Here is an 18885-nt window from a genome sequence, read left to right as displayed (position 1 = left end):
TCACACGTTCTCGAATTTTTTTCTAGAAAGTGGGTAGGATTTTGGGGGTATGTGTAATGACAAAAAATGATTGTATTTGACCCCAGAACCTAGAAATAATTTTTTTAGAACGATTTGAAATTGTTGAATTTAATTGTTAATAACTTTTTAACGAAGCCTCCATCAACAAATTGTCATTCTTGATATTCGTCTTATGTTGGCCTCTAGAATCCCCTATTAAAATTTTTCCCAGGGGTGGCCGAACACCCCGTATAGTTTAGGAACAGATCTAATACTTTTATTCGTTGCTCGATGGATGAAAGTTGCCCGAATCTGCCGATTACGCAGTCTTCCGGAGATTGCTTTATCTTTGTTCTACTCTCGAAGGCGCATCGATTATTTAAGTTCGATATCGTAAATGGGATCCATCGATTATTATCGGTCCAACTATCCTCTTATTCGGCGTATAATGGCCGCTCAAGACGCGCATCCTTTCTCCCCGTTGTCCAATAACTTACATACTTCGCGCATATCTTACGAATTTATGAAAAGATTTCGAATAATACCCGCCTCTTTCCTTTTCCTCTCTCCGCCGCAATTATTTGGAGCGCGTAACTTCGACTCGCGTTCGCGTTTTTCGCGTAATTCGCGCGAGTCGAGTTCCTCTCAGCGTCGAAATTCTTTTTCGCCCTCCTATTAGCCCACCGACGAAATATCAGCCACGTCCCCGACCTCTCGAGCCTCGTCGTTCGATAAAATTAATTCTAGCCTAGTGTCGACTTCTCCTCCATCGTAATTTCACGATCGGCAGTTTTTTCATCCAAGGAACGTGCTTTATGGAGAAGAAACGATCGTCTGGATCAGCGTTTCCAAAGCCTTTCGGGTCTCCGTGGCCCCGAAATATGGTACATTCCCAAAAATTTATCTTCGACCCCCAAAATAGCTATCGATGCTCATCGCGTCGGAACACGGTCTCGAATTCGATCTCTAAAAACGGAGAGAACAAAAGTTCCCGATATGTAGAGCAGACCTGGTAGGAATTTTAAATTTTTTCTTAGGCTGAGAATCTCAACCCGGAAACCTATTTCGTCCCGGCTGGGGGGAAAGGAAACAGGGACAATCTTCCGGGAGCGAATTTACTCGCGAAACGCGCGCCCAAAAAGGAAAGACCGAAAGAAAGGAGTCCTCTCTGCGCTTGATAGTTTCGTTAAACCGGGGTAAAAATTCCACGCACGGTGGTTCAACATCCCTTGGCTTTAATTGTCTCCGCTAAACAATTAACCCGCGACAATAACCGGCCGTGTGCTGGTATTTTTGCGCGCTATATTAAAATTCCCGCGATGCTTTTAAACACCGTGTCCCTTGAATTTTAGAAAGCCTCGACTTGGCCGACGTAATCGCGTTGCGTGACTGGCTAGGCTCGTTTCAAGATAACGACCGATTACTAAATTTCGAACTTTTCCCTCTCTGGTCGTCTATTCGTAAACGCGCGAAAACCATTAGCGGAATCATTATCGTCCCGTGTTCGCGATCCGCTGTTCCCCGACAGGAAAGTGTGTTCGTTTAAAGACGGTAATTGAATTAAAATTTCAATTTAAATTAAAGTGGATGCAAAAGATTTCGATTTCGCTCTCGTTGTCTCGTATCGCGACGATTGCGGATGCAAAGAAGGACGTCTGATAATGCTGTTCTTTCGAGAAACGATAAAGGTACTATCCCGGTATCGATGTATCTATTTGCAGTAAATGATATCGTAAATTCTGACTGCTTCGTCGTGAAATGGAACTCCGTGGAATGTAGGTCGATTATTTTACCGTTTTTGATCGAGAAACGCAGAATCACTTTCTATCGCGCGATAGTTTCGCAGAAGCTGCGAGGTATCGACTGATAAACGACGGATCCGGTTGTCGGATAAGTCGGAATCGTATTCCGTATTCGTTTCGAATCTGTAGAGATCAAAGCGAACGAATTTGATGGAACAATTGCGTGAGTTCAGGAAGGAAACGGCGAGGCGGGATTGTTTAAAAGCGAGAGACCAGATAACGAACGTTTATGGCTTCCATTCGCCATACCTTTGTCGAGTTTCGCCAGGTCGAATCGTTACGATTATTATCTCGAGTTAACTTTATTTCGAACGCGACCCGGAACAACCGACTATTTCCGCCCACGCGTCGAAGCAGTTTTCGTTTCTAGCAATTTCTAAAACATCTTTTTTTTTGGGGGGTGGAATTTATCGATACGTGTTTTAGGAATTTATTCCAAGTAAAATATAAACTACTTTACTTTTTAATTTAAAAAACGTACCGATCTTCTAACTAATATCAGACTCTCTGGTGAATATTGTCTTGAAACGTTCACAAAGCGAAACAAATGAAAAGCTTGGTCGATTTTAGCGCACTGTTCCAGGTGCATGTGCCTCTTTAAACGCCGTTGGCTGGAACAGGGAGTGTTTTTATTTCGGTCTTCGCGTGCCGTGTACGCGCGCCCAGTTTAAATTAACACGTTTACTAAGCTCTGTAAACGTTCGTTCGACGTTATCCAATCGAAATCGAACGGAATTACATCGAGTCAGTCGACTAATCTGATTTAGAAGCACTTGCCGAATGCTCGAAAGCGCGTTAATCTTTTCGCGAATCGAAGGGGACGCGCGATAAGGAACGAACTAGCAAGAAAAGTGGAACGACGCGATTGCAGACATTTCTCTCATAGATCGTTCCTTAAACTCGTTCCCTATGTCGATTTAAATTTCGTTACCCGACGCGACGAGATAGAAATTTCTATAACAACAGTACTCGCAACACGCAACTTCGAATACGCTCTTAATACGCGCGATACAGGACTGCCTCGTTAAAGCGTCGCGCTCGTTCCTCGATAAAACGATTCGTTCGGATCGATCGAGAGAAATGTATTATTTTCTTTATTTTAGAAACGAATAGATTTTACGCTCGCAGTACGTGCAAATTTATTTTAAAGCAGCTCTTGGCTCTGTGATACGGGGCTATTCGCGGTCTATATCGCGCGTATTTTTATTTCAGCTCGATCCTGACGCCTCGTGTGCTCCGTAGCGGGAAAAGGAACCGTTTCAAGGCCAGCGTAGCCTCCATTTTTAAAGGCGAGAGACGCGTAATCCTGCATTTACGAGTCCCTTCGGTCGCTAAAAAGGCCTTTCGCTCTTCCGAAAGCATTTCTTTCCGAACATAGACACGCTCGCCGAAAATAACTTTGCCCCGCGTTTCACAATAACCGTGGCTGGTGCGCTCTAAATTTTATTCCAGTTATAAAGTCGGTCGACGTACGGGTAAATAACAACCGTGGAAATAAACGCCGCGAGCGATTCTCGTTGTTTCGCGTAAAAATCGTGACGTACGCGGTACCCCGCCAGGAAACACATTCCCTTCTCCTATTAAGGGACTCGAAACGGAGATCATCGCGATTTCTCGCGGCTCTTGGCGCAAAAGATTCTCCGGGATAAACAGTTTCGACGGGGCACCGGTACTCTGCCCTCGCTTCTTGCGCTAACCTCCGCGTTACGGATACTTGCAATCTCCGTTCTCCGCGAACGCAAAGCAATTGATATTTTCATTTAACATTGCGTTATATCGATTCGATCGAGGGACAAAGCAATGGATTTTTCTAATTCTGTCTTGAATTACTAATGACTCACTTCCGACCGGCGTGTTTCACCGACCTAATGATTCACGCATACCGGCACACGTGTGCGCCCAACGCATCGATGAACTTCCCGACAGCACGCGAGAAACTTTCAAAGATCTTATGGAATTAACCCGCCGGGACTCGGGAAAGCATCAGGGTTCGGGTCCCCGAGCAGTCGCATTAATGTAACAAGTGAGAAAGTTCCCCGTCCGGCTGGGAACGTTTGGGAAATACGGATTCGGATAGGGCGAAATCAAGATTAAGAATCAATGTATTTTAACGGTGACTCGTTTTGAATAACACGAAATGAAATTCGCATAATCTGATGGCGTCAGCGATCGTTGCACAATTTAGCTAAATATCAAGTTTGCGAACTCGCGATCGGTTGCCAACCCGAGAGCAAAATCCACCCGAAACTTCCCCGGCGTCGTCCAGATCCGATCGGGATACCAAAAACGCTTTAATCGTGATCTCGGTGCGGGCAAGTGTGGGCGAAATTCGACAGAAAGTCGCGAAATCGGTGTAATAACCGCGCGTGGGAGTAAAGTTTCGTAAACCCTGTTCCATCGTCGAATTTTCTAGACACCTTCGCGCCTCTTATCACTTATCCGAGCGTGCTGGAGCTCGCGGGGAGTGCTTCGTAAAATTTACGAAACTGCAGACGACAGAAAGCAATCGAAGGGATCCCCGGAGCAGACTACGATGGAATTTTGGCAAAGGTACAGCAAACACGACCGTCTCTCCGTGCTTTCGCGTTCCCGATACGCTTCGAGAGAATCTCGTGCTGTTCGTGTTCTCGCGAACGCACACGAGGAGGGGTTGCAATTCTCCAAGGGACTCCTCGGTCGCGAAAAGTGGCGAGGAAATGCGAGAACGGTGACGTTCTTACGCGCAGGCAAGACAAACATCCGCGTACGTCGAACGAAGGCTGCGAAGGCGAGGATGTTCTTTGCCTCTACGCCTACAATATCCGATGTCGAGTCGACAATTGGCGACAGTGAATCAATCGCGGCCCGGCACCGTTGCGACGTTTAACGCGTGAATTTCAATTTTCTCGCCCTACGTGCACCGTACGATTCACGGATTCTGCATCGTTCGAATTCGTTCAAAATTCGAGAAGGTGTGAAATTTTTCGACGAAATTAAAATATTTCAAATCGTTCTGAAAAAAATATTGTTAGCTGTGGGGGTCAATTACAATCATTTTTGGTGAATAGACATACCCCCGAAATCCTACTCAGTTTCGAGAAAAAAATTCAGTACGGGCGGAACTTTAAACCTTAATAACTTTGTAACAAAGCCTCTATCAACAAATTGGTATTCTTGATTTTCGTCTTATTTTGGCCTCTAGAATCTCCCATTAAAATTTTTCCCAGGGGTGGCCGAACACCTATATTCCGAAATTCAACCCCTAAGGGTGTCGAAAGGGGTTGCAGCGTTTGTATGGGACATATTTTGTTCGTGGCCTAAATATCGGTACGGGTGTCGTTAAGAAGGTTTTTTGGGACGATAATTACGAAAATGGTACCAATTTTGAAATCTAAGATGGCGAAATGACATGAAATTAAAACTCTATAGAGGTGAATGGGGGCTTAAAAGGTTTTATGGAGAAACAATATGAATTTCCAAGGGAATTAAACGGTTTCCTGTGCGAGCGAAGCCGCGGGCAAAAGCTAGTAAAAGATAAGACCGATTTCATCCGATTTCCGCACAGCGAACGCGGTAAAATCCTCAGTAATGAATTAGCAACAACGTTACCGGATGCTAATTCGAACATTCTGCGTACACGAACGAACAGGGATAACAAGGTGGCAGAGAAATTGATTTCACACATTTCCAAACGCTCAAAAGGATCTTTTCAATGGACGCGATTCGCGTCGATGCGGGGTGGGACTGTTTAAATGGAAATACCTAAATGTATTCGTCGGTTGAAAATAAAATTACATATTCGGGATAAAATGGAATTTTACAATCAAAATTTACGTAACTTCACTAACAATCTGGCAAATGCATTGCCCTTTAGAATCCTTGTTTCTTCTCGTTGTTATCTCCAACGTTGAAAATGCTGTTTTCTCACAAAATGCCGCCAAAGTAGACGAGACCGACGACGACAGGGGCCACAGGCCTGCATAAATGGATTATCTCTAATTTCGTTTCTTGGATAGTGCCCGGTGTCCAAAACCTTAGTGTCTCATATTACTACCCCATTTCGAATACCTAACCATCTCTATTTACAATGCTCTTTCGCGAAATTAACATGGGAATTTCTTTTTCCATGCCTCCCTAATACCAATAATTAATATTTCGCATTAATTTTTAACGTATCGTGGATGAAACGAAAACCAATAAAACAAATGTTTCCAATCATATTTAAATAACCAATCGTCACAAGTACGTCAAAACAAAATTAAGATATCATTCTGAAGATAATATTAAACGCGTGTACAATGGTATCGAAGCGTGAAGAGGCGTGAGAAACAAATTCCCCTTGTTCCTATTAAAACGATCCACCCAGTGTATCGTGGATCGTTTCTAGAGAGCTCATAGCTAACCGTCGTCAAAAGAAAACGATATCCGCTGCAACTAAACGTTACTCGTATTACAGATTACAACCGGTGTTCGTGCATTATCGCGCTGCGAAGATTAATACATTAAGATAAGATAAAATAAGAAAACCGAGTACTGGTGCGTTCCCGGCGGCTCAAAAATTTCGTTCGACCGCGCCAATGACATCATACCGCCATTTACCGAGAAACGTGGAAATAGACAGCTGGGCTAATTAGGAATTCGCTTGCGACCGTTTGCTAGGAAACGTGCAAACACCGTCAGAATTATTCCAAATTTCACACTCTTATGCGATCAGTTGCTTTGGAATAATCCTTTTTATAATTATCTTTTAAGGTTATATTACCTTACAAAGACGTAATAATGTCTCGTAAAATAAACAAAAATGTTGCTCGTGTCTGGTATGTTACGAGAACACTACAATGCACCGAGATATCTTTAAGTTTATACTTTCCCAACCTCTCGAGAGCAATTCCAAGTGTATTTGTACCTAAACCGATCTTAATCGAAATCGACTACGTGACAAAATGCACGTCTCCGTCCAGCAAAAATTTGCTTTTCCTCGTGCGAGCCCAAGTTCTTTTCTTTCGTTCGAATAATTCCTGCCTCGAAGCCAGACGTATTCTAGTTATTGAGAAACGCACGTTTCTTATTCCCATGGAATCGAACAAGTGTTCTTTGTTCGCCCAAGTTCATTGCGAAACCTTAAAGTACGGTAAACGCACCAATAACTGACCAGCTCAAGACACCCAGAGCAGTATATTACAAATATCGTGCATAAAATTTGTTATTCCAAGTTTTAAGGCTCCATACATTTTTTTTTTTTTTTAACAACATACCTCTTTAAAAGGTCTAAAGATTTGTCAGAAATCCTCGGTTAACATATCGTTCGAACAAAATAATATTTCATTATGAAAAAATGTGTTATTGAAACGTACGTAGATAAGTATGCAAATTTTGAAAAATCTTCGATAGCGTTTCAACAAAAATTTCGTTCGTGACTTGGCGCAAATACGGGCGCAAGTAAATCGGTCGAAACTCGGAATCAACGAGTGGAAAATCGAGATATTGCAAGGTCCGCGGAGCTTTTCCTCGAAAGATACTCCTCGTCCAACAAGAATTCCCTTTAAAACGTTAATTCGTTTATTCCCGTTTACTCGGGGCGGAGTTGCAACGGAGAAAAACCTAGATCTAGATCGAAAACTTAATTGCTCGATTCCGGAGAAAATATGAAGGCGCACGGGTCGCAAAGGAATGTTCCAATTACTTCGATGATAAATTAGAAATGCTTTCGCTTTTTCCCCCAGACTCTGCCCGGTGGACGAATCCAATACTTTCCGAGAATTTTTCTACCTACGCGGTCCTTTTCGCCTATTCGTACCGGAAGTCACGTCTCTAACCGTCTTATACGAATTTAACCTTCGGCCAGCGGACATCAAGGATCACCGAAGACTCGCGCTTTCAAACAAATCCGAATCGCGTATTTACAGGGTCAAAGAACATCGGTAATTTCCTTTTCGTCTGTTCGTAAATCAAAAATATTTCAAAACTGACCGTCGGGCGTTTCGTTTCTATGGATGCTACGAGCTATCGGTTACTCGAGCTTCGGATCGAAACCAATTTTCGTGAGTACGGTACTCGAGATCTTGCAGAGAACGCAGTGACGATAAATAGAACGAAAATTAATTTAACTCCAACCTAACGTTAAACCTCTATAACCCAAATTATATTTATTTCGAATAACCTACCGAAGAAGACCTTTGATAAACGTTGTTTACGTTTCCAGGCACACTGAGGTTCTGAAGTTACATGTATGTATATCAATATTTTCAAAGTACGTTTCGTAGGTTTTATATAATATATGGCTATCAAAGAATCATGTTTGAAAGACTATTTTCATCAAAAATTCATTTAACGGTGACACACGCGTATCAAGGAATCCAATATTAGTTGTTTTACAGTGCACTGTTTACAGAAAATCCAAAACTATGAAAAGTATATTATTTGTTACATAGAAACTTCACAAAGGGTCACGCGTTGCGGAGAACGTAGGAGAAATGTGATATATTGTAAAAAAAGAAATGTTAAATCGCACTCGTGTTTCAGGATGGAACAAACTGGAAAAGTTCGATGGCGTTGCTAATAGTGGCAAAAATCTCGCACGGTAGCATCTCGTAACAGTACCACTGCTATGAAATACCAAGTACACTCGACCGCCTTTGAAACCGGTATAAAAAGGCCGAGCGACAGGCCACTGGAACACGCTATTAAATAGGCCGAGCTGCTAGAAGGGAAATGATTAATCGCCCCGTGAAACCGTCTTTTCACCCTAAAAATTACTCGCATGACGAATGCGATCAATTGATATCGTACTATGCTGATTTCCCCTTCGACGTATCCCCGACTCGTAACACCGACGGACTGAAAAAGTAATTCGTAGTTTCTTCGTAATATCAATTCTGTTTCTTCCCTAACAATAATAAGCACCCTCTACACATATCCCTGGGCGTGATCGAAAAAGACAAACAGATTTCTGTGAAATCTGAAATACGCCATGACTCTGTATTTATTTTAAACTAATTTGTCAAAGTATAGAAAAAACTAAAAAATTGAAATTATTAACAACTGAAGTTTCCTATTTTAAATGTTAAATGCAGGAAAAAAACTTGTTGCAGAATATACGATATAAGTTTTTTAAGTTATCGTACAAATTCAAAGAGAATAGCAAAGAATACGTATCAAATGTTACTAGTACTTGCAAACAATCCAAGCGTGGTTAGAACTACTACAATGAACTTTTGTCGAACTATATTGTTTCATAGTATTTCTATATCGCTACTCCAGATTGAGGTTATGTTGTTGTTTGTTTCTCTCTTATTTTAATACTTCCAGTAATAACATGTTATATATGATGGAACAATTCCTATGTAGTCAAGTCACAAATGACTTATGATGTTTCTATGGTGCTGTATGTTCATTGGTAAAACTGTTTGTTATGCATTTACACAAACTTGATACGAATCTAGGATTACACAAAATGCATTTAAGCATATTTACCATAAGTCATTGAGTCTTGTTTGTACGAAATAACAAGTATAAACAATATTGCATCGTATCCTAAAGCTCTTGTTAATTTACAGTCTGATTAATTTCTCCATAGGAACGTATAACCAATGCACGGTTAGCGGTTGGCAAACAGCAATCGAATGCTGTGAAAGCAATTAAGAGATTCAATACCTATTTTATAAAAGATACTGTTTCTAGGGAAATCCACAAAATACATGACAGTATTGCCAAATATGTATATGTTTCATAGGTATACTTGAAAGCAAAGCGCTTGATACAGACAATTAAAGTATTTAAAACACAGACATTTTACACTGAAAATACAAATTGAATGAAATGTTAGAAACTGGTAGAATCAAGATGCTATCGAGACATTCTCCTATAAAGGTGTAAAATGTTTGGCATCCAAGATCAAATTAAAACATATTTTCAGTGTACATTGTCTAAAGTAAATACCGGTGCATAGATTCTCGATAAAATACGAGAAAATAGATTTAAGGTACTTACTCTGCGGATAGTACAGGATCTAGGAAGGGTGGTACTGCTGGCAGAGTGGGTAGACACGGTGGTGGAGAACCGGTAAATTGTTTCGGTGGGACGCACGAACATCGGACGGCACAGAACTCACGGAATAGCCGTTGTCTAGGTTGCTCGTACACACTAGTACCGCTGTCCACGCACCACGTACGCGTACCGTCATCCGGCAAAACTTGGAGGCTACGTAGCGCGTATATCCAAGTGGTCGAGGATCACGACACGATACGCACACGGCACGGTACGACGAGACAAGGCACGACACAACACGACCACGGCAACGCACGGTTACGCACAAATAAAAGTAACGACGGTCGTAAAACTGTTGAGACACCACCTCGAGGAAGCAAGATTCTTCGGAATATAAGTGCGACGGCGGGGGCTACGGATTAATATGGCCGTCCCTCGTTGACACGGAGTTTCGAGTCACGCGTAAAACGCAACGTCGTGTAAATGCGAAAAACAGGTTGACCAGGATATCATCGGCAAGAGAGAGACTCGTACGCGGACGACGCGCTCGCATTTGTTTCACTCGCGGCACCACACACACCACCCGCGATTCTACATACAACTATTCACTTCCGTATCACCCTGCTGTATTTTCCACGCGATCTCCAGCTTTCTCTTCTTTCTTTTCTTCCTACCTCCGTTCTTCGTTCGTTCCTTTCTCTGTCACACACGATTCCGTTCAACCCCTCGCTGAGCACGTTCCTTGCTCGTTCTTCTACTTTTCTTTCTCCTCTCTCCCGTTCCTCGTCGTTTTCGTCGAGCACTGCGAGAAGAGGGATCCAGCGAACACCGCACTCGCGTTTTCCTATCACCGACAACTTCCTCGCTGTATCGTTTCCTCGTACGAGCGCACCACGAGGGTCGTGGAAGCATTCGAGCGATCGCGTTCTCTTCACGCTTTTCGAGGACGTGACGCGGCCTTGCTGCGAACGACGTCAACATCACCACCGTACGCTTTCATGGCGGCCATCTTTTTCGAGATACGCGAACGCGAATCGCGGAACGGGAAACGCACACGCGTGTGTATCCCGCACACATGCATACACGTGCGAGTCGCTCGCGCTACGTACATACACGCAATATGGCCGACCACCACGAGACCTACCAACGAGACGGAACCGAAAGAGCACTTGCACCCACGCATACACACACAACTCCAACCGTGCCAGCCTGGATATTTTGGATGGCGAACAGCTAGCCAGACGAAGGGACCGAAGAACAAGGAACGGTTGACGTTCCTTATTTAACAGAAAATGTGGCGCTGCTGTACGCTCTCATTCTCCCTTTGTCTCGTCTTCGTGAAACTCCTCGACCAATCGCGACTCGATTTCCAATTTAACACGTTTGGTAATCTAGGGATTCTCCGATTCTTCTCTTTCGTAACCCTAGTTTGTTAAAACAACTTCCTCCGTCGATGAGGTTAGCGCGCGATCTTTCGATTCGTGTTCACGTTCTCCATGAATTTTTTTCCAATATTTGGATGTACCGTGTGTCTCCGGACTCGTATATCAATACCATCGATATGAAAAGTAAAGTCGAATTTCGATTGACGAATGAAACGACTACGTTTTTCATAAAGTTTTTATTTCTTTATTTAATGCCGGTGTGTAACATTATAGGATTGTACGCTTGAGGTAGGAGGTATTATCGATAAAGTTGACTCAAAATGTCTTTTTCTGTAAATGCATCTATTAACTCGTATAGTTTCATTATAGAAACATTTCTAAAATCACCACTGCACTCTTGTAGGGGCAATAAAGTATTTTTAATCTATAAATATTACGTATCAAATTCTCGTACAAAATAAAATTTTCATATATAAAACTTGAATACAGATTTGCGGGTTAACATTTTCCTGTACATACAATGTGTATACATACAAAGTGGAATTTTTCTTCGTGTGAGCATCTTGGTCATACATTAACACAATCCAAATTTTCGATCTTTATGCGTACATTAAATGCATAAAAATAAGATGGAATGCATCGATATTCCTTATATTTGCATTCTACAGATACATTGTACTTTTGAATAAATTTTGATATGGCAGTATGGTCTGCATATTTCTTTTCTGACACGACAACACCAATAATTTTTTATAGTCGTTAAAGTTTACAACTTTAACATTTCCTGAACAGCAGCAACTATTTTATTTGCACTAATTCCATACTTATCCAACAGTACGCTTGGAGGGCCAGAACGTGGCACTTCCGTGACAGCCAGCTTTTTAACTACAACATTTTTCTCCAAAGCAACCGCCGACAAGACTGCGTCGCCCAAACCACCTTCGATGTAATGATCTTCGACCGTAATTACCTTTCCACCAACTTCTTTGGCATTCTTAAGTATCAATTGAGCATCGAGAGGTTTAACCGTAAACGGATCAATCACTCGAACGTTTACTCCGACTTTAGACAAATCCTCGGCAGCTTTAAGTGCCTCGTGTAAAGTTACACCGACTCCAACGAGGAGAACTCGATCTTTTGCGGAAGATTTAACTACCTTACCCTTGCCGACGACAAAAGGTTCGTCATTTTTGTATAGAACTGCAGTGGCAGGGCGAGAAGTACGTACGAAACAGATGCCCTTTGTATTAGCTGCTAGTTCAATAGCACGTTCCGTTGAAACGGCATCGCATGGGTAAAAAATGGTTGAGCCAGGAACTGTACGGAACATAGCTATATCTTCCAGACCCATCTGCGAAGGACCGTCTTCTCCGATAGAAACACCACAATGCGAACCGACAAAGTTAACATTGGTTTGCGAAATAGCACCCATTCGGATCTGCAGAATTAAAAAATATTCATTCAAGTTAACTGCAAGACATTTCGTAGGACGTTCGTTCTTTTCCATCGATAATTACCTGATCAAAGGCACGAGTGAAGAAAGTTGCGAATGCTGATACAAACGCAACGGTTCTGTCTCTGCAGGCTGCACCGATTGCAACACCCACAATATTTTGTTCGGCAATAAAGCCTTCGACAAAACGGGCTGGATCAACGGCCTTGATTTTTTCTGCGTACGTAGAATTTTTCGTATCACCGTCCAGAGCGATAACGCGGGGATTATTTTTAGCCAACTAGAATAAAAAATAATGTAAAAGATCAGTAGGAAAAGAATGTTATTGTTTTTATAAATAATGTACACACCTTGGCTAAAGCTGTACCATACGCTAATCTAGTAGCTACTTGTTCTCCTAGTTTATAACTTGGAGGCGATGCTAACTTAACGTTACTGATGTCTACTACCGGAGCATCATCGACTAGTGGTTTCTGAGGATGTAATCCAAGGGGGCCAGAATTTTTCATCATCCCAGTTAAATGCTATAATTAAATGGTTCGTTAGTTTTTGAAATGTAGTTAAAAATATTTGCGCGATATACAAGTTCCGATTCTTACTTGAATCACTTCGTTTGCTGTGTTGCCAAGAGGTTTCCCATGCCAGTTTTCTAGATCTTCGATATTGGGGAAGTATTTTCCCTTGAATGTCTTCGCCAGAATAGCAGTTGGGCGACCTTTTGTATTTTGTGCTTCGTGGAAAGCCTGTAAAATTGTGTTTTAAATTTCCCGTGTACGGGATTCATTTCATATCACGCGTGAACGAATATACCTTGACCAATTCTTCGACATCGTGGCCATCGACAACCAAAGCATTGAAGCCGAAAGCTTCGAGTCTTTTACGATAAACTTCCATGTTATGTTGAAGAGACGTTGGTTCGCTTTGACCGAGACGATTTACGTCAAAAATAGCACAGAGATTGTCTAATTTGTAGTAAGACGAAAAGTGAAGCGCTTCCCATATTGAACCTTCTGCTGATTCTCCATCACCGATCAGACAGTACACACTGGCAAATATATTACCATTTATAAATAAAAGTAACTTCCAATTAATAAAGTTGCTTTGGCATTTGGATATTACCGATAATTAGCTTTGTCGTAATTTTTTCCTACATAGGCCATCCCTGCTGCAACAGAGAGACCTTGTCCTAGGGAACCGGTTCCCACATCGACAAAATTTAGTCGCGGAGTAGGATGTCCTTCTAAATCACTATCGATCTTTCTCAAATTTAATAATTCGCTCGTTGGGAAAAGGCCTGCCTCGGCCCATGCTACAAACATACATAAGTAATAAGTATCGCGTGATCCTACCGACATACCGTGGTACATTTGTTTAATATACATGTATGCGAAAAATCTACCTGCATAAAGAATAGGAGCTGCATGACCTTTGCTCAGAACAAATCTATCGCTGCTGGGATCGCGTGGTGCCGATACTTTATAGCGCATCGTGTGGAAGAATAAAACGGACATAATTTCGGCCATTGAAGAACATGATGTCGGATGACTGAAAAAAAGTTTTAACGAACATTTATTACGTAATTTGATAACAATTAAAATCGTATAAAACTACGCGAATCGTCCCGTAATGGCAATGAACCATTATCTACAGAAGTCAAGGGTCGGCCATCTCGATTATACGTGCGATCTTTAACATTGAAAGCCGAAAACAATCTTTTATGTAATAATCTGTTACATAATATAACACACTTATATTATAATTATAATAATGTAATATTCTTTCTGGTAAAAAATCTTTTTTTACTTGTGTTTAATACATTAAGATTAAATTATTTCAATAATACAATATATTAAATATGATATAACGCTAAAATAAAACTTTTAAATTGGCAATAATCAAAATATGTAACGAAATATTACTCGTCTTTGAAGTATATTTCAAGTACATGATTTCAAATGAATTTCAGTTACAGGATATGTGTACATTTCTTTTCCACATTTTTTTCATTTGCGTCCGCGTCTTGCGTTCGTCATACCCCACTAAATAATTACGAACGATTCGAATAAAACATTTTTCGTTGGCATTAATTATCATACATCTCCGTAAATTTGAAAATAATTAAACGCAGCACCGATCAATGTCAACGAACACTCGTTCAACGATCGAGGACCTAAATTTTCGCAAACGTTTAAGCATATCCTTTAAATGGTCGACAATTTTGTTACTTTTGCCAATGCATCGCAACAGTTAAGATATCGACGCAAAGTAATCTTATCAAAAGATTTATTAATAAAATAATAATATATCATAACCTGTATATTGATACAAAATATATAATTACTGCCGCAGAATTCGAATCACTAGTTCGAACGAAGTAACTGCCGATTGCATAAATTTTCGTAAATCTTCATAATTTTAAAAATAATCACAAGCAACAGCTACTGGTTAATTATCGCGAAACGTTTCAAAGACAAGTTTGGAAGTTACTGAAATATAACGTAACATCGAATGTGTAAACGTAAAATTGTTTGGCGATAAAATAATTGTAAAATAGAAATAGCTTCTATGTATTAAAATTCTAGTAAAAATATGGCGTTCAGATATATTTCGTCCCATCGTACCCGCTTTTCGATGCCTCGGTCGCCTTAATACATTCAATGCGAAGCCTGGTCGCAAGATCTTGGAGTTTTTCCATGTTCGTATCACACACCATCGTGAACTATAGCAGGAGTCTTTCTTAAAATGTCGTCACCGGACGAACGTTCGATAATAACTGAGGAGAGAGAGGCTTTCGTGAATAACTGCGCGTCGGACTCGAACTCAGAGCCTCCCTACTTTCTTCCCGACCGGTTATATAGGAGATTTCAAAATCAATGAGTTCACTTTACACGAGTAAGGGACCTGGGTCTTTTCAGAACTTTTTAATCTTGTGCTTCAAGCTACGTTTCCACGCACACGTCACGCGTGGTGCAGGACACATTTCAAACAGTTCAAGGCCGTGACTTTTTGTCGAATTATTTGTTCGTTGCACCGGGTATTCGTTGCTAATCTTTTAATCGTTTTCGACTACTGTTTTTTTAAAAAAATAACGTTTCTCGATTACTGTGCCGATACACGTTTTCTACTTTATCGCTTTATGGTTTTTTTCACGCTGCTATCTACCATACAAATTCTGTGTAAGAACTCTTTGGTTGTTATCGAGTTCAGTTATCGCGATGATTAATGGAAAAAAACGTGTTACTGTTAGAACACAAATATGTTTAAAATACACATGTTGCCAATAATAAATTAATCGGATAATGTCATTTTCCCGCTCAATATATTTACATACTTCTCTATCACTTGCAAGGATGAAAATTGTTTAATCATGTTTCCAATCGAAATGTCAAACTTCATCATACTCGTGATTATCTCATTTTATAAAATACGAATGTTATGTAACAATTCTAGTATGTACGATGATCGGTATCGTGCACGTGCCTTAGATGCCGTTGCTATGTACAAAATCATTCGTAAGAAAAATATAGGAGATTTTCTCGAGCCCATCTCGATAAGTCTTTCTTTCATTAGAAACATTGAACTTGTTCTAAAATGTTAATCTCGTTCACAGTTCACTGCTAAATCATTATTTTTAACCATACAAAATGATACAATCGACACTACGGTTCGAAAATAAATCGAACCGAGATGCACTTCGAAATCAATTCTCTCCGCAGACACTCGACAAAATATTCATTGCACTTGTAGAAGGAAAACGTTACTTAAAATTAGGTTGTACCTATTCGTCAATGGATTCCTAGGATACAGCATATTTGAACGTTTGTCTGCGTACAGAATTTTTCTCTTTCATTCGATTACGATGAAATACGATCGATGGAAATAGAAATGCACAAGTATATTTAGGCATGTACATCTCGAAGGGAACACAGGTACTATTCCGTTTTCTAATAAATGCATAAACATGATGTGCAGTTGCAAGACTACCTTGAACTACGTGATGTAACGTGTTAAACAAGTGGTGTGACACTGAATGTTGCGACGAATCATACGAGCGAATAATCTAAAATTGAATCAATGTCCTGCCGCTGAAAGAATTTCCAAGACAGTGATCTCAACGATAAAAAATGTAAAAAAAGAGGCAATGATCAGATTACGTGTAACGCAACCAACTATCCCTGCAAATTATCGCGACAAACAATTAAAGCAAACATTCTTTCTCCGATGTTACTTGAATTCAGGCAATTTTTATGCGTAATCAGCTAACTGTTCAATCTCTATACATAATTTGTAACTCATAGTTGCACAGTCAGAAACCGTCCATACTATTATATATTAATTTATGAATAAATTATGCAACACACGGTCAATTTATCGAACCACTATAATAAAGTATATAATTATTGTACGTACCCGGATTTGCTGGCTTGCGTGGCTTCGATCGAATGAATTCTCAATTTCGTCCCAATATCTTTCAATTCTTGGATCGTTTTTGATTCTGGCTTGTGATAGTTGGCCATTTTTTCGTGCGATGACTACTTGGAACTTTTTAAAATCTTCTCAGAAAAATGCCGACCACGACTCGTGCTTCCAAGCAACAAGTAGAATTCCCGCAAGAACGATGTAAATCGAGTATAGAGAAAAATCTAACGAGCTTAAGTTATTTGCTTTTATCATACTGGTCGAGTATCGTTAGGTGGCGTTGCTTCTGCTTTCGCGGGAATTTTCGCGGGAACTTGGTATCAATGATAATTCTGAAAAACAGAATAGGTTTTTTAGATAAAGTTAATAATATCATTCGGAACTGCTTAATACTTATAAAAATACTTGTTCTGACGCGTCTCGTGGAAGTATTTGTAAAACTGCATTCTTTCTAGTCGAGTCGTCGAGTCGTTCAGAAATATATACGCTTGGCGTCGTTTCGATCGCGATTGCCGCCATAATATATGAACTGCATTTTCCCTCGCTTTTTGCGATTCTAAATCATGAAACAAAAAGACAGTCTACATTATCCGTTAACTGAGCCATGTTCCTTAAGCCGGAATGAATCGAATGCTTCCGCAAGACGCAAATTTAAATCAATTCATCGAGGTTTAAAAGTCTAAGGTTTTTGATCAAATTTTCTCATAAGTATTATTTTGATAACAAATTTATTTTACGCTTAGGAACAGGATTCATGGTGTTATATTTCATACAGTTGATATCGAAGTACTCGTTTATAATTTCATACCTAATTGATAATAAATTATGAAACTAAAATTATACGTAAGAATCAGCGTAAGAGTTATAACAAACATTCGTAGCTCATCAAAGTCTATAAAGTAGATACAACCGAATTACAAGCCATTGTGTAACGCACGCGTCTATATCGTTAAACCCTTACCGCTAAATTACTTCCCCTTAAAAATTGAAATTCGTTTCGTATAGTAACTCTCGATTCACTTGACTAACAAGAATGGCCAAATTCCGTAGAAGAACAAGTAAAACATTTTTAGAGATTATATTTTAAAAAATATCATTTTATCGTTATTTTCAAAATTATTTAGAAAGTTATACAGTAAGGGATTAAGTTAATCGGTTTTAATAATCGCGTCGATTAAAAATATCTGCGTACCGTTATTACTGATCTGTAAGAATAAATTACTGTAATAAAAGATTAAACATTACATCGTGATTAATTCTAGATTTATGTCTTATTAAATTATATGTACATACATCTTAGCAATATAGTCTCCTTGTAATGAAATTCGCACTTTAATACTTGGTACGATCTTTGTCAAGAACAGTTTAACAATATCATATTCAATTGTTGTGTATTTCATTTCTCGATAATATTTTGCCGGACAGTCATGTCCTATTCCTCCGATAAAGCTTTTTTTTTTGACGTAATGGCCTTTAAACAGATGCTTTTCGTAATGTCTAAGTGTGCGAATTTTGCGGTTCCATTGGTGCATTATAAGCATAAGACGAGAAGATATTCCTATATAGTCAGTTCGAATAACAATTAACGTGAAAATTAGACTTGAATGTTTTTTTTTCCAGTAACCGCCAAAACTGCTTACACTTGAAATCTATCGAAATTAAATGTTTCATTTAATACACTTATGTAAACGTAACTATATTCATATAAGCCTTATACGCATATATATACATATATATAAATACATTGTTATATATTTATGTATCATATACGTTTATATATTTATATATACTTATACATATGCATAACATGCAATTGGTTCCCATATTCCTTTGAACTTCATATATACGCATGTCGGCATGT

The 18885-nt window shown here is 39.9% G+C and overlaps 2 protein-coding genes across 6 annotated transcripts in view; both read right to left on the bottom strand.

Annotated features, from left to right (window-relative positions):
* LOC143341400 (uncharacterized) overlaps positions 1-11082 on the bottom strand; it is a 56779-nt gene extending 45697 nt beyond the window's left edge. For all 4 annotated transcript variants that reach the window (XM_076764301.1, XM_076764304.1, XM_076764300.1 and 1 more), the window contains exon 1: positions 9771-11082. Coding sequence is in view for 2 of the 4 variants with exons in the window: in XM_076764300.1 (XP_076620415.1) it covers positions 9771-9872 (102 nt within the window). In the remaining 2 variants the exon portion in view is untranslated. The remainder of the gene's footprint in view (positions 1-9770) is intronic.
* A 291-nt stretch (positions 11083-11373) lies between these two features.
* Positions 11374-17240, bottom strand: LOC143341388 (transketolase-like protein 2). Of its 2 annotated transcripts, none has more exons than XM_076764282.1 (8): positions 17016-17240; positions 14005-14150; positions 13725-13914; positions 13416-13650; positions 13205-13348; positions 12956-13129; positions 12670-12885; positions 11374-12590 (listed from the first exon to the last, which is right to left on the bottom strand). In XM_076764282.1, exons 1-8 carry the CDS (start codon positions 17120-17122, stop codon positions 11919-11921), a joined length of 1884 nt encoding a protein of 627 aa, XP_076620397.1. In that variant the 5' UTR covers positions 17123-17240; the 3' UTR covers positions 11374-11918. The 2 variants fall into 2 exon arrangements, with proteins under 2 accessions (XP_076620397.1, XP_076620398.1); XM_076764283.1 differs by lacking the exon at positions 17016-17240 and adding an exon at positions 15227-15394.
* Between the last annotated feature and the right edge of the window lie 1645 nt (positions 17241-18885).

This window comes from Colletes latitarsis, chromosome 4, assembly GCF_051014445.1.
Source record: "Colletes latitarsis isolate SP2378_abdomen chromosome 4, iyColLati1, whole genome shotgun sequence".
Taxonomy (NCBI): domain Eukaryota; kingdom Metazoa; phylum Arthropoda; class Insecta; order Hymenoptera; family Colletidae; genus Colletes; species Colletes latitarsis.
Note: the sequence above shows the minus strand (reverse complement) of the source record. Positions and strands in the feature narration are given on the sequence as shown.

Coding starts and splice junctions, on each gene's coding strand:
- LOC143341388 (XM_076764282.1), bottom strand. CDS start 17,122: ATGGCCAACTATCACAAGCCAGAATCAAAAACGATCCAAGAATTGAAA. Junction 13,915..14,004: donor AGCTCCTATTCTTTATGCAG/GTAGATTTTTCG, acceptor GTATGTTTGTAG/CATGGGCCGAGGCAGGCCTT. Junction 13,651..13,724: donor TACGACAAAGCTAATTATCG/GTAATATCCAAA, acceptor TATATTTGCCAG/TGTGTACTGTCTGATCGGTG.